The sequence below is a fragment of the Manis pentadactyla genome, chromosome 11 (assembly GCF_030020395.1).
Source record: "Manis pentadactyla isolate mManPen7 chromosome 11, mManPen7.hap1, whole genome shotgun sequence".
Lineage (NCBI taxonomy): Eukaryota > Metazoa > Chordata > Mammalia > Pholidota > Manidae > Manis > Manis pentadactyla.
The window spans coordinates 113,148,935-113,173,016 of record NC_080029.1 but is presented as its reverse complement, the minus strand read 5'-3'; the positions used below and the strand labels follow the sequence as shown (position 1 = coordinate 113,173,016).

The 24,082-nt window shown below is 54.1% G+C and overlaps 2 protein-coding genes across 3 annotated transcripts in view; one reads left to right on the top strand and one right to left on the bottom strand.

Annotated features, from left to right (window-relative positions):
* The window catches only part of PLEKHO2 (pleckstrin homology domain containing O2), a 25,208-nt gene extending 7,085 nt beyond the window's left edge, over positions 1-18,123 (bottom strand). Inside the window, exons 1-6 of one of the 2 annotated variants that reach the window (XM_036932279.2) lie at positions 17,986-18,096; positions 13,037-13,143; positions 11,932-12,081; positions 7,768-7,884; positions 3,290-3,394; positions 1,628-1,726 (exon numbers count right to left, since the gene is read on the bottom strand). In XM_036932279.2, coding sequence (XP_036788174.2) covers positions 1,628-1,726; positions 3,290-3,394; positions 7,768-7,884; positions 11,932-12,042 — 432 coding nt within the window. In that variant the 5' untranslated portion in view covers positions 12,043-12,081; positions 13,037-13,143; positions 17,986-18,096. Of the gene's footprint in view, positions 1-1,627; positions 1,727-3,289; positions 3,395-7,767; positions 7,885-11,931; positions 12,082-13,036; positions 13,144-17,985 lie in introns of both variants that reach the window. The other variant, XM_036932278.2, reaches the window with a different exon arrangement.
* On the top strand, positions 17,993-24,082 carry LOC130679614 (uncharacterized). The gene is made up of 2 exons (XM_057488898.1): positions 17,993-18,386; positions 22,850-24,082. Exons 1-2 carry the CDS (start codon positions 17,993-17,995, stop codon positions 22,885-22,887), a joined length of 432 nt encoding a protein of 143 aa, XP_057344881.1. The 3' UTR covers positions 22,888-24,082.

The window sequence follows — 24,082 nt, the reverse complement described above, 5'->3', positions numbered from 1 at the left end:
TCTCGTGCCATCAGATGTGGCCCCAGACAGACCACAGTGGGCCCCTGGAGAAAGACAGCTGCACCAAGCAAGTGGCTGCCCGCCCACCTGACCCCAGGGACCCACAGGGACACCCAGCAGCCCCATGGTCCCGGGAGGCCTCGCCCCAAGTCCCTCGGATGGTGGGGATCCTGGCCGGACCTCAGTCCCTTCTGTGTGCACACAGGTGATCTGCCTGACACACGGGCTCAGTCACGGGGACAGCCCTTCTCTGAATTCTTCTCAGAGGGGCCCTCGCCCTGTACCTCCCAGATGGCCCCCCCTCAGGCATTCCTTTTCCCTCTGGCCACTTGGGTCACTTCCTCTGCAGGCTTCATTCCCTCAGCTGACAGACATGAACAGGCCGCCTCATCTCAAAAACAAGCTCTCCGGTGACCTTGGCCCCTTCCCTTCCCCCTCTTCCCGCCCACTGTCCCCTTTCCTCCAGCAGCCCCGGCTCTGCCTCCCATGACAGTGCTAAGCTGACCCCTTCTCCAAGGAAACATGCTGTGAATGCCACCACCTGCCTTGTCCTCGGTCCTGCCCTTGTGACTTGTGGCTGCCAACCTGGCTGACCACCCACAGGCCCCATGTCCTTCTCTCTCTGGAAGTGCCACTCACCTCTCTGGCTTCCTCTTCCTCGGCTCCCTACTGTCCCCCCATTCCCCAAAGTAGCATTTGCTGAGGTCCTTCCTTGGCCTCCAGAATTTATCCCTGCATTGGTCTGAATAAAGGCTCCCCTTGCCCATGACTTCTCCCAAATTCCCTGTGCCCATGGCCTCCATTCACAGTCTCCAGGCTTGGGGCCCCTCTGACAAACCCCCTTCTCTGTTCAGCCCACCGCCCCAAGCCCTGTGTCGGGTGCCTGGGTGGCTCCTGCCTCCCAGGGTCTCTCCGTCAGCCCCTCCCTTTTCATCCCCTCCTGGAGCCTGAACCCTGCTTTTCCCTCCTCAACCCAACCCACCTCCTCTGGGCCTCCAACTGCCCTCTGGAACGTACCTTCCCATCATCCAGCCTGTCCCCAGGCCCGGCATTCAAGGCCTCCACAGTTTCCTCCCCCAACCCCGTCTTCCCAGACCAATCTCCAGGTCAGAGGGACTTGCACCCTCTGAACTCTTCTGCCTCGAGCCCCGCTCAGGCCATTCCCTCCGTCAGGGATCCACCTCCTGCCAAGTCTGCCAATCGAACCCCTTCCTGTCCTTCGAGTGCCAGTGGGTCCTGTGTGGTCCCTTCCGCCCAGCCTTGCAGAGCCCTCCTCTGTACAGAGACTAAGCAGATCTACTTGGAGCAGTCCGTGGAAAGCTCTTTTCTCCAGCTGGAAGCTCAGCTCTCAGAAGCAAGGACTAGTCTTGGGGTCTCAGTTTCCCTCAGGCACCAACTCTGGCTACAGCCAACACGTGCACCCAACAGGTAAAGCAGGCAGATCTATACCCTGGACAAATGTGACACACAGACCTCCACACACAGGCTCCCCCATACCCCTCAGGAAGCCTCAACACCAGGAATCTTCAGAAAAAAGATGGCCCCAAGCCTGGCCGCCACCCTAAGGAGCCGGGTGTCCCAGAGTCACCTGACCTCCCACCTGTCCAAGCTAGGGGCAAAGTCTTACCTCCTTTAGGTGGACTCTGGTAGGTGGCCGGCGCCGCTGGCCCCCACGCACCCGGTCCCGTGTCATGTGCTCCAGGACACAGCTCTTGTCTACCTTTACCTGGGAAGGAGAAGAAATGAGGTAAGTCCCCACCAGGCTTTGGGGAGAGGAGGAAATATCCAGGCATTAACCCAACTCAGAGGCAGCTTACACCCCACATCCTGCTTTCAGGGCCAGCACTACATCCCTGGCCCTCTGTATAGGGCATCTCCCTGTCTGGACCTCTGCTTTTCTCCCTGTCTCTGCGCTGCCTTTGTCATCCCTCGTCTGTCTGGGGCTCTCCCTCTCTGTAGCTGCCCTCTTTGCCTCTCAGTCTTCCTGCCTGAATATGGCTATTAGCCTTTGCCCCTCAGTCTACTGCAAATAGCAGCCTTAAGGCTGCTTTTGGGTTTGGCTTGGGGTGGGAGAGGACAGCCCATGATCCCCTGGTACCTGAAAAAGTCTTCTAGAAAAAGCCCACCCTGGTCCCAGTCATTCTCCCAGGACCCCAGGGGTTGGCCCAGGAAGAAACAGGGCCTCTGCCCCTTTGGACCAGGGTATCTGGAGGGCAGCATCTCCTCTCTGACAATAGGAAAGGGGCCAGGAGTAGCCAGGAAGCCGCACAGTAACATTCACATGGGAAATCCAGACTGAACCCCAGGACGGCCTGTCCCTATGAGGAGGAGGGGGGCTAAGCCTCTTCAGCCTCTGGGGCAGGCTCAGGGGCAGGCCCACCTGGGGGTTCAACTGTCTCTCACCCTCAGTAGAGGAGCTGACTCCCTTCCACTAAGCCTGTAGGCTGTGGCCCAGCCCATACTCATGCTCCCGTGGTCTCAAACGCCCCCAATACGTCCCATCACGCCTCGCCCACTAAATGGGGCTACTTTCCTCAGCTAGTGAAGGGCTAAGCCTGACACAATCACATAAAACATGGCACAGGAGCCATGGCTGCAAGTCAGGGGATCTGGGTCTTAAGAGGGGACTCGCTGGGGATGATCTGCTCCCCTTGGGTCTCAGTCTTCTGCAGTCCAAGGGGTCACCCCTAGGTCCCTTTTAGCCCAAATAGTTATGAATCCATGAAGTCAAAGACAAATCCTCCTTAGAGATCTGGCCCCAGGGAACCCCTGCCTGCCCAAGTCTGATCGTGGCCACTGCTGCCACAGCCTACACTGTGCCACCCTACCGCACAGGCAGCACAGGGGGCTGGGTGGTCCCTACAGACCTGGGGAGGCCCTGGCTGAGGGCCCACCCAGCCTGGACTTCAAGGCTGAAATGTACAGTGAGTTTTGGGGCTCTCAGCTCACTTCCCAGACCTTTCTGGCCTGGGCCCACTTGCTGTTTTCAGCTGAGCATGGATTGGAAAGGATGCATGGCTGCAACCAGTCAAATTCTACCCTACCACTTACCTGCTTTCTAATTTAAAACAAGTTATTTTCCTTACACCTCAGTTTCTTCATCCATACCTTCTACCACCTACTTTGAGGGGTGTTGTGAGGATTAACAGAGGTAACAGTAGCAGATGCCCTAGTGTTTGCAGCACTGCTGTAAGGGAGAGCTTGTCTGGGGTTGGGGGGACAGGGTCTTCTCTGCGATCGCACATGGTGGGCAAGGGGACGCGGTGCTGGCCACAGGACTGCATCGCACCTCATCGAAAGCCTTGTTCTTGCCTCTGTTGATCCCTTCGTTGAGAGCTTTGATCCAGGATTCCTTCTCCTCCCAGCTGGTTGCTTGGAATTTGATGTCACTGACCTGCAGAAGGCAGGGGTAGGGTGGACAGCAGCTCTTCAGTGGGGCTCACATTTGGTTCTTAAGAAAGCTTCCCAGCCCAGATCCCAAAGCCACCCCAGCACAGCTGGTCAGGAGCAAAACACAACAGCAGGTCTGGCACCAGGGCTTCAGGGCAAGTGAGAGGGCAGACCCAGCAGAGAAAGGGCTCTCCCAGCATGCAGCTGCCAGAGATTTGGATTAGAATCAGCCTTGGCCCACGGCAAGAGCCCAGCTCTGGTCTCACCCCATGTGACTTCTTCAGGCCAGCTGCCTGACCCCTGGACTTTAGTTTTCTCTGTGAAGGAGGAAGGAATATTCCCCTTCCATGCCTATAACAGGCTGAGTACATGACAGAAGTGACAGGCATGAGGGGTGCCTGCTGGCAAAGGCTCATTGGAACCAGGGCCACCTGCAGCTCCCCAGAGCCCCACACCCAGCCCTGGCCAAGTGAAAAAGTCCCACGGTCACCTTTCTGGCCTTGAATCATAGATTGTTGAGAGAAAAGGGCCCTGGGGTTCAAGTCCAACCCCTTCATCATAGAGATGAGTAAACTGACTCACCAGATAGGATGGGACTTGGCCGAGGTAGCCTAAAGTAGTCTCCTGACTCCTGACTCTATACCCCACCCCACTCCACCTTATGGGACCCTTTGGGCAGGACCTCTGAGCTCCTGTATTAGAATCAAAGGGCAGCTCAGAAAGCCCCTCCCTGTTAGGACCCAAGGTCAGACAGGAAACGGTGGAAGAGTGAGGGCATCCCAACTGTGGGGCCACCTTGCACAGTGGACACAGCCATAGGGCCTCTGAGCTGGACAGACCACCACTTACACCTGGCTTGAACCTCAGTTTTCTCATCTGTAAAAGGAGAACACCAGCACGACCGGCCTTGGGGAGCCGTGACGATCAATGATGTATCTAAAGTGTCGAATCTGGAGCTGGGCAGAGTGGGTGCTCAGTAATAGGAATTACCATCATTGCCTTTCTTCTAGACAAAACAGTCCCGGTTTGCTCATCTGGAAAAAGGGATTAACGCCCATCACGAAGCAATGCTGAGGGAACCAAACATAACGAAGAGCCAAGGCTTGGCACATAGTAGGCACTCAGAAAACAGTTAATGAATGAACTGGCCCAAGGTTCCTTCCCTTGCCCTGTTTTTGGGCCGCTGCCCACTCTGACCTCAAGATGCCCTAGTTCTTGGCCGGGCGGGTCGCCAGCCTGCCCACCCCTGGGCCTGGTGTTAGGTAGCGCCTTCCCTCCGGCCACCCTCCCAGTTATGTGACATCACATCACAGTCGCCTGGCCCCTCAGCATCCTTGTTATATAACTTCCTCCTGGCTGCCACCTCCCTCTCCTTGCACAGGGCCCAGGGTCCCATCCACCTCCCCATGCCAGGCACAGCCAAACACTCATTTGCATGACCAGCGTAAATTTGATCCTGGCAGCAGATCTGCAGTTAAGTCAGAAACCCCAGGGCACCTTGGCAACTGCCTCTTAGCCCAGCCTTCGGGGCTGCCAGGAGCAGAGGGAGGGATATCCCCGCATCCCGGCTCCGCAAGGGCCCACCCAACCCTGTGACTGTGGTGGGGCTGCCAGAAAGGCAGCCCAGGGCCGGGTACCCAGACCCCAGCTGCAGCTCCTACTCACAGGTCCCAAGTTGGTGGGGCCCCTGCCTGGTGCAGGACTTCAACATCCCAGCGAGCTTGAGAGGCATACACTTGAACTCAGCAACAGATGGAGCAAGAGTGGGGCAGAGAAAGGGCCCTGGCTTGGGAGTCATGCTCTGCGTTCTAGTCCCATCATCCTGCGTGGCCCCGGGCGCAGGAGCAGGACCAGCGGACCCCCCCAAATGCCGCGCTTCCCTGCTGGCCAGCCTCCTGAGGCAGGCAGTGGGGGCTCAGCCTCTGTCCTCTTCTGCTCCCTGTGATCTCAGGGGCCTCCTCTGCTGGCTACAGGGCTCCCCTAGGAGGGCAAATGGGGGTGAAATGGGACCCAGCCCCACCCTAAGGAAGCCTGTACTCCTGGCTGAATGTGCCAGGCATCCTACGCAAGTGATCAGAACAGGAACAGGTGAAATACCAAGAAGCTGCTCCTCCTGCCCCCTGACCCCCATGTCCTGAAGAGCCACAGGCTGCACAGGTCCCTCCCAGGCCCTTCCAAGAAGCCCAAGGGCACATGCCCTGCTGGGAGTTTAGGAGCTAACAGGACTGGCCCAAGCACAGGCTCACAGAGCCTGGGAATGGGGGTGGAGGCGCAAAATGGGAGAGAGGAACAAAGTGGGAGGGGGAGAGATGAGGCAGGAAAGAGGAAAGGGCCAAGCTGGCTGAGACCGGCAGGGCAGCGAGGCCCCGCAGAGGCCACCCTGCTTCCTGGCAGCATTTGCCTGTGACCTCATGGCAGGGGCGTGGGGATGGGGAGGCGAGGGGGGAGAGGGACGTGCAAGACACTGGAGCCTTTGTTTATTTGATTAGAGAGGAAAAAAAGGCAGCCTCAGGACCAGACAGCCGGGGTCGTGTGACCTCCTGGCTGGCTGGCAGCCTCTCTGAGGATGGGGAACACCCAGGGCGATAAGAGAGGAGGGTGAGAGAATGTGGGGGGTGTGGTGCTCTGGGCGGTTCACACCTGACCTCTGGAGAGCCCCTCTCTAAGAGCCCCTGGGGTGGCAAGGGTCAGGGGGCCGAACTGGAACCAGGGTGTGCTGCCCCCCCACAGCCCCACAGCCCCCACCACTTGCTCCCTAGCCCCCACCTCCCCGACTGATGGTCCTGCTCCCAGAGGCACCTGGAGCCAACCTGGACTCTCAGAAGCAGCACTGGAGGATGGAAGGAAGGGTGCTGGCCAGGGCAGCTGAGAACGCAGCAGCACTGAGAGCCCTCTCTGAAGGTGATGTCCCACCCCGAGCTGGGCCTGGCCCACCTAGCCCACCACCAGCTGACTCTCAGAGCTGGGGACCGGAGGGGGCCCACAGAGCAGTGCTGGCAGAGGAGGGAGAAGAAGGGCCCCCTCCACCCCACACCGTGTAAGCTCACCAACAGACACACAAAAACCCAGACAGACCCACAGCCAGCTAGTCTCACCTCCAAAGAGAGGTGCACACACATGGGCCAGGCCCACAGGTGGCAGACCTTCATATGAAACATATTCTGCATGTCTCTCAAACACACATACACAAATATGGCACCAGCACAGTACTGGCTACAGGGTCTGAAATACCAAAACATAGCTCTATTCCTCCTCAAAGAGCTCTACGCAGCAGAGGTCAAGTGAAACTCAGGGCCAGCCCAGTGAGTCCTCCTGACACTGTAAACCTGGCCCCTACCCTAGGGAATACCCCCAAATTCTTAGAGCTCCACAGTTGCTTCTTTGCTCCCCACCTACTGCAGAGTGGGACAGAGGGTTCATGAGTAAAGCACTGTAGTCTCCTCTAGAACCCAGAGCCCTGGGGACCACAGAGGGCTGGGCTCCTGACCCTTAAAGCTGGGAGAGAAACAGAATGGTCTATGGCAGGCCCAGACCAGACACACTCCCCAGCCCCCGCCTCTGTGACTCAGCCTCACTCTGTGAGGCTCCACGTGACATGCAGAGGTTGGGGTGAGGCGTGGCCCAGCTGCAGATGGGCACGAGCTGCAGAATGGTGCTGTACACGCCAGCCTCAAATCTGAACTCCCTCCTGACATCGGTGAAACTATGCTCCACTTCAACATTCACCCAGACTCCCTGCCAGAGAAATGTGGTACAAACAGTGAAGCTCATCTGCACACACAACATGTCCCAGGGAAAGAAACTCTTGGGCAAGAGACCTTCTTCAACTTCAACCAAGAAAGAAAAGCAAGTGGAGGAAAGCTGGGGGGCTGCAGGTCTCTGAGTACTGAGTCCAGGATGGAGGGCAAGAGGGGTGGCCCACCCAGGAAGGCTGGGATGATGGGAGGCCACACCCTCCCTTCTGCCCCTGGCTGTGTCAGGGTGCCAGGGGCCTGGTGGAGTGAAGACCTCCCCAGCTTTCCTGCCTCAGCCCTGGGCCTCCTGGGCCCAAGGTGTGGAGGAAAACCAAGGGCCCCACCTCCAAAAGGCTACTTTCCAACTACAGCCTGGGAACGAGGCCCCAGGGCCTGGAAGGAGAAAGGGACCAGAGCACTCAGCAGAGCCCTAAATGCATCTCCTATCACCCAGGGGCTGGGGAGACCCCAGGACAAAATGAGCAAAAGGTCCAACCTGTGGTGCGCCCTAGGTTTGAGTCTCAGACACTGCACAGAGACCCCGCAGGCTGCATCCAGGGGCCCAGACTGTCTTAGCCTTCCAAGGGTGATCTTCCCAAGCAGACCCTGGCCCAGAGGGAGGTCAGGCATCAGCGAGCCCTACCTTGTTCCCTGGGGATCGCAGCAGGATAAAACGGTGTTTTCGCTTGAGAAGGGCACGAAGGTCCTGGCACTTCTCATAGCTGCCCAGCTCCACTGTCTCCACACACTTCTGCTCATCCTGAGGAGGGAGACAGGAACATGAACTGGTCATAGTCAGATGCACCAACATCTTCAAGCACCCAGGTCTTGCCCCAGATCCTGACCCCACTCAATGACAGCATCGCTTGGTCAGAGGGGGCCTCGGGCTAACCAGTCAATCACCGAGATACAGTATTCAGACCTGGCATGTAGCTGGTGCTCAGTGCTTGTGGGCTGGAGGGATGGCCTCAAGGCTCACCATGGCATTAGAAATGGGGCACAAAGCCTGGAGTTCTGGGGTAGGACTGACTCAGAGGCACCTAAGGCCAAAGGAGGAAACAGTGGAAGCTGGAGAGGCTTAGAAAAGGGTACCTGCAGCCCCGAGAAGGCCTAGAGGCCAGGCAGAGATTCGTGCAAGAGGCCTAGAAGAGGGAGCAAGACATCAAAAAATAAGGAAAAAAAAGAAGTCTTTCCAGGCCAGAGCAAAGTGTGAACAAGGCATATTTGGGCCTACATGCCCTGCCTTTACCACAGCGATCCTGAACTGACTTCCCCACTTGGCATCTCCCTCCACTGACCCTGAGTTTGGGGTGAGAGTTGACTCTCCGTGCCCTACAGAACAGAGGGCAAGGGTTCCTTCAAGGGCAGCCCCACCCCAGCCTGCCACCCCGAGGCCTCATTACTCGGAGGGCAAGTGGCCAGCCCGTTCTAGGCCTTGCAGAACACTGACTGGGCTGCCGTCCTGCCTACCAGGCCTGCCATTTGAGTATTTCCTCCACATGGGCTCTACCCACCAGGTGCCTCCCTAGCAAGCTTCCTGGAACTAGTTCCTCCTTCAAAGTTGGTCAATTGGTTCCTCTTCCAGGGGGACCCAGGTGGAAGGACTTCCTGGGTGTGCTGCATTCTCACCTCCGAGGGCAGGGAAGTAGATGCAGGCCCTGGGGTGGGGGGCTTAAAGGAATGCTATTGGACATCATGCACAGGGGCAGCAAGAGCACCCATGCAGGGACTGCCTCGGTGCACTGCAGTTTTTGGTATAGTATCTAGGAGGCAGTGACTCGGTTGTTTGCAGAGGAAATGCCCCAGTTTCCCTCCATGATAGTCTGCATATACTAAGAAACCCGACACTTAGTAAGCACTTTGCATCCCAGGTTCTCCTGCACATCTCTATGACCCTGAAGGCTAGAGCCTGGGTATTTTGCCTTATTTTGTAGAGAAAGAGAATGAAGCCTTGGAGGCAAAGTGATTTGCCCAAGGGGCACAGACCCAAATACAAGGGGCAGGGCCAATTCAAACCTACGTCCTCTGACTCCTAGGCCAGAGCTCTTCCAGCACACCACCCTCCTCACAACCAGATCAGTTCCACAGCAACAGGCTGCTCTGGGCTCCAGGTGTGGGGCCCCAGCCAGCGACACCACCAGAGAACGAGTTAGACATGCAAATTCTCAGCCCCATTCCCAACTGAATCCTAACCTTAGGAGAATGGGCCGGGGGATCTGAGTTTGAACAAGCCCTCCACGTGATTCTGACGTATGCAAATGTTTGAGAACCTCTGCTTTACCTGAGAGGTTCTCAATCTTGGTGGCACCTTGGGAGCTTTATAAACCCAGTGCTTAGGCAACATCCGAGGCCAATTCCATCAGGATCTCTGGGGGGGTGGAGCCCAGACATCAGTATTTTCCAAAGCAGATGACTGTACAGCTAAGGTGGATAACTACTGACCTATTCTCTCTTCAGCCCCTCAAGGAAAAGGGAACAGTTGGCCAAGGAGACCTGATCCTTCCCTTTCAGATCCGATCAGGTCTCTCTCCCTATTTTTGCCTCCATGCATCTCTTTTCAACCCCTAGTCACCAATCCTTTCCAGGTTCTCCACTCAACACAGAGGCTAGTAAACTCCACCTGTTCCAGGAAGCTCCCCTGCCCACCCCCATGAGCCCAAGTCTCGGTCCCTGCTCTCAGGTCCCCCACCCACAAAGCACTTGCCAGGTACCAGCATCTAGGTGCTAGGGACACTCAGCCATGGGGAAAAGCAGTCCTACCTCCCTGCTGGCCATCTCTGTCTCTCCCCTAAACTGCACATGTGCCCTCCTTTCTACAGCGCCTTCTCCCTACAACGCCCTACAAGGGAGCCCTCAAGAGGGACATACATAAGACAGTTTGCTCGACTGAATGCCTGACCCAGAGTGAGACCCCAGGAAGTCCCCTCCTTCCTGGACACCAGAGGAATGTTCCAGGATGCTGCCTGAGGGAAGACCCAGGCCTCAGAGAAAGCAGCTCACCTGCCCCATGTGCACAGCTGACCCCACCTGGACAGCTGCTGGCCCGAACATACCCTCCTCTATCTGGGAACAAAACGTCGGCCCCTCTCCACCCGCTGCTCCCCATGGCTGCCTGACCTGGGTCCCCTTCCCACCCGAAATGCTGAGTCATCCAGCCCTTCAGCTCAGAAAAGCGGGTAACCCAGCAGGCACTGGGTGGGGGTAGCACTTTTGGAACGTCAGCTTCACTGACAGCAAAGAAACAGCCAAGAGCCACTCTCACTCGCCTGGTTCCTTACATCAGAAAGAAGAATTGAATTAATAAGCATTTCTCAATTCCTACTCCTGGGCCAAGCTCCCCCACCCCAGAGTGCTAAGTTCTTGAAACTGCACTGAGGTTTTTAATAGTGATTTTTTTTTAGGTGCGATTTAGATTTTCATATTTAGGGATGGCCAGATGTGGAGAGGAGGCGCAGAACGAGGCTGGCAGCGCTTGCTGGGCTGACAGCTGGGGGCCTGTCACTCAACTTATGGCAGCTGCGACTGGAAGAAGCTGTGACAACCCCCTTGATTTATTAAGAATATCCCCCTGCCACCGCCAAAGCACATCCTAATCTTGTGACAGCAGCAGTCTAGAACTTCTAGGGGCTGTCTGTACAACTCACCCCCTTGCCCTCCCCCAGCTGCTTCTCTGCCACCCAACTCCATGAGCCTGGCACTCAGGGGGGAGTGGCAAGGCGCTTCTCAAAAGCAGCGCCTTTAAACACTTAGATCTGGCTGCCCGACCTCTCTTGGCCTGGGACAGCCATGAATTTGCCAAGATACCCTGAGGCACACTGAGAGAGGACGGCGGAAAACAGGCCGGATCCCCCTCCTCTGTGCCCTGGCCAGGCCTTCCCTCCGCGTTCCGTCTACCAAAGGCATACAGCACCTTCCTGTTTCCAGTGAATGGGCCTTCCTAGAGCCTCAAACCCAGAACAAAAACATCGTCTTCAAGGAAAAGCCACCTCTCCTCAGGTCTTCACCCACAGCTTCATAGACTCTTAGTTAACACACTATTTTAGCACCCTTGGTTGTCCAAGTTCCAAAGGTACTGAAATGAGAAGGGGCAGAAGTCTGCGGCGGGAAGTCAGGAGGGCTGCCAGAGGCACAAGGGCACAGGAGTGACAACTGGCAGCTTGATGTTAAAGGAGGAAGAAAAGCTGGAAAGTACAGTCTGGCGGTATGGAGCTCTCTGATGATAGGGGCTCAGAGCCACCAAGTTAAGACTCAGTGTAGGCCAGCATCTTCTGTTGAAGAAATCAAAGAATATTCAACATATTTTAGAGGATTTCCATCAAAAATAAGTTTTAGAGTTTACTTGCTGGCATCTCTGGGTGGCAAGAGTGCTGGATTTGGTTCAAGAATGTATTTCCTCATTCACTGACCTGCTGAACAGTGATCTGGCCACCCTGGGCCCCAGTATCCTCTTCTGCAGAAGGTGACCACTCTCATGGGCCTACTGTGAGCACTACCTGAGAGGTATGTAAGAGCTCCAAACAAGCATGAATGCCAAGGATTATTTCTACTCTGGTTGCTGAATGGAGCAAGCTTCAGTTTTCTGGAACATTCACTCATGTGGGACCCAGCCCAGCGGCAAGGAGTTACAGTGCACGCATTGTCCCCATGCCATAGAGACCCAGAGAAGAGCAGGCCCTCACCCAGGGTTGCACAGCATGTCACAAGTGGAGCAGGTCTTCCAGTCCTGATTCTGGGGTCCTCCTGCTGGCCTGGGCTGCCCCCACTTTGCCTCCTGTACGGTCAACCTCAGGGCCAGGCAGGTCCTCACCTCGTTCTCGTAGACCAGCAGCTGGGCTTGACAGAGGAGCAGATAACGGTCTTTCCAGAGCCCCAGGAGGCCCCCGCTGTTCTTCTTGATCCAGCCAGCCTTGTCCACCATCCGCGCCCCCTGAGGCTTCTCGCACCCCTCCTTCACACTCTGTAAGACAGCACCAGACATGCCATGAGGGCTGCTGCCACAGGGCCCCACAGTCCACAGGTTACTCAAGGGCCGCAGCCCTCTGCTGAGCACCTACTGATATCGTCCCACAAGAGCTTCCCCACCACTCCCACGGCAGCTATCCTTCATCCAGTATCAGTACAGTCATAACAGTAGCCACCGCCTTATAATAAGCCACCCTACTTTGCTGTGCACATATCATCTCATTTAATGCACATAACTACCCTCAAAGCAGTAACATCATTATCCACATGTCACAGCAAACTGAGGCTCAGAGAGGGTGTGAGTTGCCAGAGCCACACAGCTGGAGGAGCAGAGCCAGAGTTCAAACTGGGTCTGTGAATCCATGTTCTTCCCACTCCACCTTTCTGCTCCCTGTGGATTCATTCAACCAGTCAACAAACTTTGTACTGAGTGCCTACGACCTCACGGGTGCTGAAGTAGGCGGAGAATAAAAATAACGCATCTCTGCCCTCACAGAGCAGGCACTGCAGGGAACAAATAAATGCCAGATGTAAACCCATTAACAAATGTGAAATGCTGTAAGGAAGTGGTGAAGGGGGTGTGAAGGAGGCAGGGAGTGAGAGAGAACAGCAGGGTTATCTAGCTCAGGTGGGGGGAGCGGCACCTCGGAAGAGGGGACAGAAGAATGGGAAGAGGCAGGCAGGCAGAGCTAATCTGCCTCTCCCCCACTCCCCCCACCACGGAGCCCACTCTGCAGCCCCTGCTTCCTGCCCCATAACAGGAGGCTCCTCTGCCCTCTTCCCTGCCCCAGGCCACGACTTCAGGGTGGCCACCCCACCTGGTGAGGGCTCCAGGACTTTGCCTTTGACCACAACCTGAGAGAGGAGGTCAATCAAGCTCTTCTCCTGGACATGGGCAGCTACCCTGGAGCGTCCAGGACAGCCACTGACATCCTGTGACCCTCTATTACCTGCTTGGGTGGCTGGGTGTCAGGTATGTACCTAACTGGATAGGGTCATATTCAGCTCTGATCCCCAGCACTTTTCCTTTTACACATAACGGGTGCTCAAGAAATATCTGTGAAATGAAAATAAAAATACACTGAGTTTGCTAACTACTCTGCTTCAGTGACTGTTACCCACAGCAGTGAGTGTGAAGGGGAAGATGAAGGACAGGGGGTCACAAACGTGTCAGAATCTAGAGGATGCTAGAAGGAAATTAGCACTGACTAATTTTGACTACTTTATAATTTACATAAAGCTCAAAAAAAGGGGCCCCAGTTAGAAGGAGCACGCCTCTCCCCAGGGATACCCTGTGCCCACAGCTGCTTCTGGGAGGACAAGCCCAGGCAAATAGAAGTGTGTGCTGTCATGGGGCTGGGCAGGGCACGGCCTCCCTGCTTTCTGTCGTGGCAGAGCAGCCCCAGCCTGGTTCTCCCTGTGGCCCCCCTGTGAACTGCATACTCCAGGGGTTGGGAGTCTGAGCTTTGAAGCCCAAGTCACACGGACCAGAGGCAAGTCACTTAACCTCTCGAAGCCTGAATTTCTTCATCTGCGAAATGGAGGTATGAACAGAAGTTGCATGGATTATATCTCCATAAGGGCAGGGATTTTCGTTTACTGCTCTATCCCCAGTGCCTAGACAGCTGTCTGGCACAGAGTAAGTGCTCAATAAACGTTTGCTGCTGATTAAAGATACAGTATATAAAGTAGTGCCTAAAATACCCCAAACTTAGGAAATGAGAGTTGTCATTTTTACTGCTCTTGCACTGCCATCCCCTCTGGTTCTCAGGGACAGTCTCCCTGGGCCTGGCTCAGAATTCAGGACAAGAATTCTGGGCTTAGCTGCTGGGCCTCAGTGCCCCAGGAGTTCCAGGAAGGTATGGGGCCACCTCAAGGTCTCTCCCTAACTTGTAGATGGCAAGAGAAATGGGGAAGTAGGATGGTCCCAAATGATCTTCCTAAATGGAAGAATGAGGAAGTGGGAGGCTTGCCTACAGGCCAGTTATGAGTGACCCAAACCAGAGAAAGAGAGGACTTTAGGGCACTTCGACAAGAGGGGGACAGTCTCACATCCTATCATGCACCCCCCCCCCACAACCTCCCCACATCACCAGAGACCCTGTGTTCAGGCCCTATCCGCTGTGTGACCCACAGAGACCTCATCCCTCCAATGAGCCCTACAGGCTGGCCAGGCCCCAGGCTGGAAGGGAAGAAGTGGGAAATGGGAAACCCCACCCCACATCCACACATCACACCCCTCTGTCAGCAGCTACGGCACTGTTGGCCACTCCTAGGCCTGTGGACTCTTGGTCTCCCTTAAATCAGGCAGTAGGGACTGAGCGATGTAAAGCTGCCCGGATTCCCACCACAGAGCTCCAAGCTTGCCTCTCACTTTTCAAGGGCCCACCTACTACCCTATGGGATCTTACACCCCTTTCTGAGTTCTCTCCATTTGGACCTCCCCTGCCTGCCTTACCCACTGCCTGACATATGATAACTTTGTGCAAGCTGGAAGCTACCAGAGGGCAAGGCTGGAACCCTGTGCCTTGAGCCCTGTCCTCTACGGGTGTGGCAGCACTGCCCAGGGACGATCGTGGCTGGGTTAGCTGGAGCAGCAAGTCCAGGGCTTTTAGGGATGAGCGGACCAGGGTGGGACTGAGGCTCGAAGGCACTCTAGGACTGCGGGGAGTGAGTGGTTTGAACCAAAGCCTAGGGAGGGTCTCCCTGTCAGGAATCAGTCACATCAACAGCCACCTGAAGGGAGGCCTGAGTCCTCTTTGCTGCCACCCTCCACTCAGCCCTTCTCCGTGCCCCTCAGACACTCTCCCACCAGGGGGCCTGGCTGTGCCCCAGTGAGTTTTAATAAGCAGCCTCTCCGCTTGGCAGGGCTCACAGGGGAGGTCTTGTCCTGCTCAGCCCAGTTTCTCAGCCTCCTCTGCCCTTATTGACCAGCTGACTTAGTGCTCTTCCGGTTTTGCCCTCTCCTCTCCCGTCCCTCCTCACTCAGGCCCTCCCCTGCCCACTGTGAGCAGCTCCTAAGGCACCCCCTACCCGCCCCCTCTTCCCCACACCAGCCTGGCTCCCCTGAGCTGGGAGGGTCTCTGGGTCATTCATTAACAAAAAAGAAGAAAAGAGAAAGATGCCAGGTCACCCTGACCCTGCACACAGAAGAGAGCAGGTAGAAAGCACAACACAGGTCACGGCAGAGGGACAGAGGCCAGCAGAAGAAACCTTGTGGACACCTCACATCCCAGGGAGCTTATAAGCAGCCTGTGCCTTCTGACTAAACACAACGGTGCGCCGACCAAACTCCACCAAGAACCCACCATGTCAGAGCCCTGTGATGAAGCAATCAGAGAGAGGAAGCAGAGGAGGCTCTGCCCTGGGGGAACTTCCAGTCTGATGCGGGCAACAGAGACCCTGCACAAAGGAAGTTCCCAGTCTGAGGGCTGGGTGGGCATCCCCTGCTTTTGAGGGCCCCACCGTCGGGAGGCACATAGCACCTACCCGGAGGGAAACCTCAGGCCTAGGCCTCAGGTGGGTAAGAGCTTGGGTTAGTTTGGGAAGCCCTTGCAGAAGGCAGGGGTTTGGTAGGATTGTGAGGAGGAAAAGAGACACACACCTTGGCCCAGAGGAGAAGGCACAAACGGTATCTACCGTCTCAACCCCTTCAACTACAGAATGAGAAAGTACCCTCCAGAAAGGGCAAGATTAGCTCAAGACCACAGAACCAGTGCAGGGACAGGATGCTGCCCTTCCTCTCTCTAGAAAGGTTAAGGAAATGGGAGCCTGGAGTCACGGGAGGCAAGCAGGGAAAGGCATGGCTTCCACAGGGCAGGGAGGCAGGGCCCCAGGGCAGAGACAGGAAGCCTGGTCCAGGGTTTTCAACCTTACTCCAGTGGCAGCAACAATTCCCCACCGATATTTGCATTTTCATAGCTTTTGCATATGTATTATCACATTTCTGGAAGGCCCACTTTCTTCATTTTATAGATGGGAAAACTGAGGCCCTGGAAACATAAGTGGACAGATGCCTAGTGTCTAGACCCACCTACTTCACCAAGCCTCAGCCTGATGGGGACTACCAACCCAGTACACAGAGAAGGTCACTGAGGCTGAGGGCCCTTGGCACCAGGGTAGCTGGGGCACAGGGAGGAAGCTCAGAGCTGGGGGTAGGACTGAAAGTGGCCATGTGGGAATGAGATGAGGCCAGCCTGCGGTGGTGGGGCAGACCGAGTGACTATGATCTAAGAGGTGTTTGAGAGAAACAAAGATGAGCAGAGACTAGAGAAACAGGGGGTAGTGACTGGCAGAAGAAATCAAAGAAACAGTTCAAGATGCCAAAGGTAGGGGACAGGGAGCCCCTGGCTGTTGGGAGAGGAGGTTGTCAAGACCCTAGATGGCCCAGGTATGCAGGGAGCGTTTGGCATCTGGGAGTCAGTAAGTAGTAATGTTAGAAACTCAGGACCAGAGGGAGTGCAACGCTGGGCTGGGCTGGACTGGGCTGGGCTGGGCTGACCACGAAACAAACCATTGGCCCAGGAGGCCCCAGGAGAACTTCCCTTAATTAGGGGCCAGAGCAGATCAGGAGATGGAGTAATCCTGTCCCACATCCTCTGGGAGAAGGGGAGGGACCACAGCCAGACAGCAGAGCTCTCACAGCAGGAGCTTGGGTGTGGGGGAGCAGCCCTGCCCCTATTAGCAAAAAACCACAGCAAATCAAAGAGGCCTGACTTTGCCCCCTCCTTCCACCCACTCTGAGAGAAGGGGCCACAACCAGTCAGGACTCAGGGAGGAGGCCAGGCCCTATATTTTGTAGAAGAGGAAATGCAGGCTGAGAGGGGAAGTGACTTATCTACCATCCCAAAGAAATGCAGGGCTAGGCCTGCAGGAAACCCTGACAGCCATTCCGGCTGACCCTGGACAGTGAATGGCTCCAGGAAGCAGGGAGATGGGCACCGCCGGGTCAACAGGCAGCCTGGTCCACTCAGGGCTCCCCAGCTGGCCTGGCTGCCCCAAGAGTGAAGGCTTCATCTTTCCTCCCCACCCCTTATTTCAGGCAAAGACTCATCCCCTTCCCTCAAAGGACAAGAAGCAAAGTCTTCCAGATTCAGCAGGCCCCTCCTCTAATTTATTCATCCCACAGATGTACATTAAGCGCTTGCTGTGTGCTTGGACGCTGGGACTGCTGGGAGAACTCAGTTTGCAAGTAAAGGGGCGGGGCCAGAGCGCATGACCCCAGCCCAGACCAAGAGCATCCCGAGGCGGAAGAGGGAGGCTCAAGAGGCACTGCTAGTCCAGCTGCCCAGCTCCTCCAGGGAGACAGTCCTCCCAGGGACGTGGGGAAGGCCAGGGCCAGGATCAGCCCGTATGTGGGCCTAGGGACTCGGGGACTTACACTGCGGAGAAAAATGTAACTTCTCTGGCCTCCAGACACGGTCACAGCCTCAAGGTTCCTTGGGACTGGGACTCCAGAACCCGCAGACACCCCCCCTCCCCAGCCAAACACAAGCACAAACACGCTGCCTCAGGATCCGACCTGGCCGCTTGCGTAGTCAACGGTAACAGGATTAGAGCAACCCAGGCCACTTTCAGCAAGTCCTCAAACTAACCAGGGTCTCAGTCTCCCCGTCAATCCAGTGGGAACAATAACAAATCACGATGTCCATCCACAGTTGGTGAGACAAGCCAAAGCGACCAGGAGGGCGGGTCGCCGAAGTGCCGGACGCGGATCCCTACCTCCGCCCCTGCCTCATCTGCCCAGGCTCTCCCTGGGGGGTGGGGGTGGGGTATGGGTGGGGTGTTGTGAGTCCAGCGGGAGAGGGCTGGCTGGAACAAGGGCCTGAGCCCGGGACCCCAACCAACACGAAGGGCTCGAAGACCCCAGCCCAGGCCCCCCGCCTGGCCCGGCCCTCACCTCCTCCATGGCGAGCCCGCTGAGGTCCCGCCGCTCCGCCGCTCACTGCCGGCGCCGCACGAACCCCGCCACCTCCATCAACAGCCGGCCGGGCGGCGACTCTCGCTTTCTGTCCCGCCAGCCACGGGGGGCCCAAGAAACTTCGGGGGGCGGGGCCGGGGGCGGGGAGAGGCTTCCGGGGGCCGGAGGGCGGAGCCTGGGGAGCGGAATAGCGGGGCCCGGAGGCCGGGGTCCCGGGCGGGAAACGGGGGGCGGGGCCGGGGCTGAAGGCGGGGCCTGGGCGGGGCGGGCATGGGTTCTGAGACTGGACGGAGGAGCCGGAGCTGGAGGAAGCGGGAGGGACAGCTCCGAGAGAGGTTCCCCCGACGCGCGGAGGGAGAGAGACAGGGGGGAGATAAAGGGTGCGGGCGACTGGGCGGGGGAGAGGGAGGGGGCTTCCGGCCGGAGGCGGAGGCGGGGGCTGCGGGTGGGGCCCGGGGGCGGAGCCGGGGTGGGGCAGGACCGAGCGAGTGCCGGAGGCGTTGGCCGCCTGTGCCTTTGAGGTCTCGGGATGGAGGAGGCTGTAGTTGCCGGAATGGACCAAGCCACCCTGGGCGACCCAGAGATAGGGGCACCAAGAGACTCCTCCACTTTCCTCCGTGATGCTGGAGCAGTGGTGACGACTGGGCCTCTTCTTGTAACCTCGTGGCAGGGCCGGGCCTGGAGTCTGTCCCGTCCGGAGTCATGCAATGGGAAGACCTGGTGCTGGGAACCTGGACTCTGGCATTCGTTTGGGGCAGGGCGTCTGCCCCAGGCTCTTATGGGTCCCCAAACTCAGGGTATTGTTCAGAGATGTCCCCCTGTCTGGTCCCTACATCTAAGGTCACCTCCACCCCAACGGTGGTGGTCATGTAGCGTTGACAATCTTGCTGGGAGTGGAGTGCAGGAAACACCAAATAATGGTGTTAGTTATATGTGTATCCTCATTTTACACTTGGAGAAACAGAGGTCCATAGAAAGTGGCTGGCTACATATATCCCCCCAGCCTCCAACACTGTCCCCCACCCCATCCTTTTCCCCCTCAGCTCACCATGTCAACCCTGCCCCCGCAAGAAGAATTAAATGCATCTGGGATCAGTGGTGACCTCCTTTGGCTCTGGCTGCCATAGCAGCCACTGCACCAGTTACCTATCTCCCCTTAGACAGCCTTCTGTTGGCCCTCAGGCTCCCAAGCCACTTCCAGCCCAGCATGAAAAAGGCAGCCTGGAGTCCCAGGGCTAAAGGGAAAGACCATAGGGACACACACTTTTTCCTCATGCATGGCTCTGGGGTCCTGTATCTAAAGGGATGAAGAAAGTCCAGCTTAGGGAGCTGAGAAAGTCAGTGTATCTAGCCACCTCTTGCAGCCACCACATGGTTTTATTCCTTCGGTCTGCAAAGCTGTGGAGCCATTGCGGCCCATGCCTTAGGACTCCTGTATCTTAAAACAGATTCTACCTGCAGGAGACCAGAGACCCTGGGGAGTTCATGTTGTTGCACTGAAGCAGCTCATGGTGGGAGCAGGAGTGAGGTCAGGTTGACATCCAGCCAGCTCTGTCACTTTTGTGGGTGAGCCACTAATAACTGCTTTGGCCTCAGTTTTCCCAACCAGCCCATGCTGGCCCTCTTGTTGCCTCCACGCCACATGCGTTCATTCAACACAAATATTTTACTTGCTTAGATTGTCAGGCCCTACACTAATCTCTGGAAGATAATGACAGGACCTAAGATCCTTGTCTACAATCAGGGAACAAAGGCATGTAAACGATGAGAAAACCATCTGTTAAATGTGACACAGTAAATGCAGAGATGAAGAGCACCAAAACCTTGACAAAGGGCAGGACAGGCGTTTTGGCAGAGGGGACAGTGTGAGCAATGGCATGGAAACATGAAAAGGGTGTGTGTGTGTGTGCACATGTGTGTGTGTGTGTGTAGGGAGGCCATGCTGGAGAAGCAGACAGAACTCAGAGTAAAGAGGGCCTTAAAGGCTGTTCAGGGGACATTTTAATCTCAGGGCAATAGGAAGTCATTGAAGTTTGGCTGTGGAAGTGATGGAGTCTGTTTTTCATGTGTATCATTTAATCAGCAAAGCTAAAGAGTGCATCTTAAATGGGTGCTTTCCAATACTTCATTCTGGCACTTACTCAAAAGAATTTAGGGAACTTCTGTTACTAATAAACTCTCCACATGCATCTCATTGAATTGTCACAAAAGTAGGCATCCATCCATGAAAAGATACAATTGTTATCTTCACTTCACAGATCAAAATTCTAAGGTTTACAGATCAAGAATCCAAGGTTTGGAGCTGTTTAAGGTCAGTTGACTGGTAAAAGGCACAAGGATTCCAACCCTGCCTGACTCTCTACTAAATGACCTGTTTGGGCAGTATTGTGTGACCAGGCCACACAAGATCCAAGCCCTGCCTTGGAGAACTGATGGACCAGGAGGACAGTAGACAAGTCCTGAGAAAGACTCTGATGAAGGAGCACACAGTGTGTGGGAAGAGCTGCTTCCCAGAGGAAGGGCTGGAGTGCCTGAGGTGTATTCTGCTTCGGGGACAAGGGGGAGCAGGGGAATTAAGGAAGAGGAAACATTTCACCAAAGAACATTGTGACTTGTTAGAGGATCTGTAGGCTGATTTGTGTGATCATATGCGTGTGGTGGTGGTGCTGAGTTTGGAAAGATGCCTGCAGGAGCTAGAGTACTAAGGGCCTTGAGTGCTGGCTTAACGGATTTGAAATTCCTCCTAAGAATTGCAGAGGGCCACTGAAACACTGAAGCAAGGCCTTACACCATTTTCTTTTTAAAGCCTCATTTTCATGACTGATATGTCAAGAATGGTGACAGGACAAGAGACACAGGGAAGCCCTTTGGATAGGAGGTTGTTACAGAAATCCAGGTTGGAGGTGATGGAGCCTGAACCTGGCCAGTGTTTATGAGGATGGTAGGGACAGATTCAAGAGACAGTAAAGTGGATGGAGAAGGGAGAATTGGAGGAAGGTGATTAAAAGGTACAAACTTCCATTTATAAGATAAATAAGTACTAGGGATAGAATGCACAACGTGATGACTATAGTTAACACTACTGTATAAAATATAGGAAAGTTGTTAAGAGTATAATTCTCATCACAAGGAGAAATTCTTTTTGTTGTTTTTATTGTATCTATATGAGTATATGGATGTTAACTAAATGTATTGTGGTAATAATTTCACGGTATATGTAAGTCAAACCATTTTGTATACCTTAAACTTATACAGTAGTGTATGTCAATTACTTCTCAATAAAAGGGGAAAAAAGATAGTAAAGAAAGGGATCAGGACTTGGAAAGAATGGTTTCGTTATTCTTTGATTCATCCATTCAACAAATTTCTGGTAAGAGTTCACCATGTCTCAGGCAGTTCTAAACACAGGGCACAAACCCATAGGTATTACAGGCATGGTATCTGCCCTCCTGAAGCGAGATGAGAGAGATAATAGGCAAATAAATGAACATGACGATAATATCATGTGTTAAGTTCTTTAAGGAAAATAAACAGAGCAAAACATTAGTAACTGGGTAGCCCATTTGGGATATGGTGTGTATGGTGGGAGGAAGCCTCTACAGAGTGGATATTTCAGCTGAGACCTGAAAGATGAGAAAGAGATAGCTACAAAAAGAGATGAGATGGAATAAGGAAGATATTTCATGCAGAGGAAAGAGCAGGTGCAAAGACCCTGTTATGGGAAAGGGCTTTGTGTGTTCAAGGAAGACCAAGGAGGCCAGATTGAACGGAGAAAGAGGTAGATTTGAGGTCACAGTGTAATGAAGGCAGCTGGCCTCAGGCTATGGTAAGGACTGGATTTTATTCTAAGAGGAATAGCCTAGGAAGGCTTTTAATGGATGAGTGATTTTTACTAGAACAGTAGCAAAGTCTGATTTATATGCTTGAAGAGAACCAGCCTAGTGCTGTCTGGAGAAAGGATTGTAGGGGAACCAGAATTCAGTGAGATTCGGACATTTCTGCTATAATCCAGGGGAGAGATGACAGGCTACCAGCTCTAGGGTGTGGGATGGGGATGCCTGGAAGTGAATAGATTCAAACATTTTACAGACAGAAACAATAGGTTTCAATGGTGGATCGGATGTTGTAAGTGAGTTAAGGATATGGCATAGGTTTTTAACTTGAGCCAAAAACGGTGGTGCCATTTACTGATATAATGAAGACAGGAGGATAACAGGTTTATGTGGTACTGAATAAGGAGATTAAAAGCTCTGCTTTGGAAAAAGTGAGTTTGATGCATCTGTTAGGCATCCGTGTGGAGCTATCAGGAAGACAAATGGAGATAGTCTGGAGTTCAGGGGAGAAGGGCAGACTGGAGATGTAACATTGGTAATCAGCATGTAGCTGATCATTAAGCCATCGGATTGGAAAAGATAGAAAAGGAAAAAAACGTCCTCCCACATTGAGAGATCTAGCTGAAGAAATGGGGTTAACAAAGAAGATCTACAAGGTGCAGCCAATACTTAGGAAGAAATGAGGGGAGTGTCTCGTGGAAGTCAAGAGAATTTCAAGGGGGAAGGAACACCTGTACCAGAGGTTCAATAAAATGAGTGTCTGCTACCCAGTGATCAGTGAGAGGTGAAGTCCTGCTCTGAAAGCTGGACGATCTCGAAGCATCCTTTCAGTTACTCTACAAGACTGTCCTTGTAAAGTTTAGATTGTAAAGGCGGTAGAAACTTGGAGAGAAAGAACCGTAAAGTGGAGGGGAGGGGGTCTTTTAAGCACCAAATGAAATAATGCCGAAACGCATTTTGTAAACCGCCCAGTCCTGTGCTAATGCCATTGTTACTTTTTATTGAGCCAGAGATTGGACTGAGACCACCGGTGAGAGACAAGAGATGAGACGTAAGGAAAGAGTTCTTGAGGAGGAAATTTCATACAGAAGAAAACCCGCTCCTCCCGAGCGCTTCCCTCAAAAGCAGGCTTCGGGTGAGAAGAGGAGATCCGGGAGCAGTGCAGAGCTACCCTCGCAATTGACTCCGCGGAAGTAACAGCGAACACAGCACCCGGAGGATGCTAAGAGTAGCCACAAGCAGACGGGGAGGAAGTCCGACCCTAAGAGCGAGAAGTCCCTCTGGCTCCGCCTCCCTCCCCCACCGGCCTATCGGGATCCAGTTGACGTACGGCGGCACTGGGCAGGGGAGGAGGGCGGAGCCTGAGGACCTGCAGACTACCACAAGGCGGCGCCTACGTAATCATTCGATTCCTTTCCCTGCAAGGGCTTGCTGCTCTTAGAAAAACTTGTCTAGGCATACAGCCACTTTGGAAAAAGCTCCGACAGTTTCATATGAAACTAAATATATACCTATTCTATGACCCAGCAATTTCTCACCTAGGCACTTTCTCAAAAGAAAGTAAAGCATACGTCCACAGAAAGCTTAGCTATCCATCACCAGAAAAATGGATATAGTATATCCTACAATGGAATATTACTCAGCAATATAAAGGAACCAAGTAATGGTACACACAGCAACATGGTAAATAAACTAAACTAATCTATGGTGAGGTTGTCTGACGATTTAGAGTGGATGTTGGGGAAGAGATATGAGGAAACTTTCTAGGTGATGGTAATGTTCGTAGAACTTTGCCCAGTGAAGGAAATATCCTTATATCTGTGTTGACCAATATGATAGCAACTAGCTTTGTGGTAGACTGTATCTTCTCTGACTATCCTGCCTCCTTCTTTCCCTTATAAAAGCTTTGTGATTTCCATTGGGTTCACCCAGACAATCCAGGATAATCTCCCTCAAGATCTTTAATTTATTACATCTTCAAAGTCCCTCTTGCCGTGTAAGGTACCATATTCACATATGACTATTGAGTGTTTGAAGTGTGGCCAGTGTGACTGAAAAAAATGAATTTTTAATTTCATTTAATTTTAATTAGGTTTAAATTATGTAGCTAAACAACATAGTTTTATATCCTGATAAGGGTCTGTGATGCACAGATATGTGTATTTGTCAAAACTCTCACCATAAGCTTAATATTTGTGCCTTTCACTGTATATAAAGCTTGTATTTATTTAAAAAGAAGCATA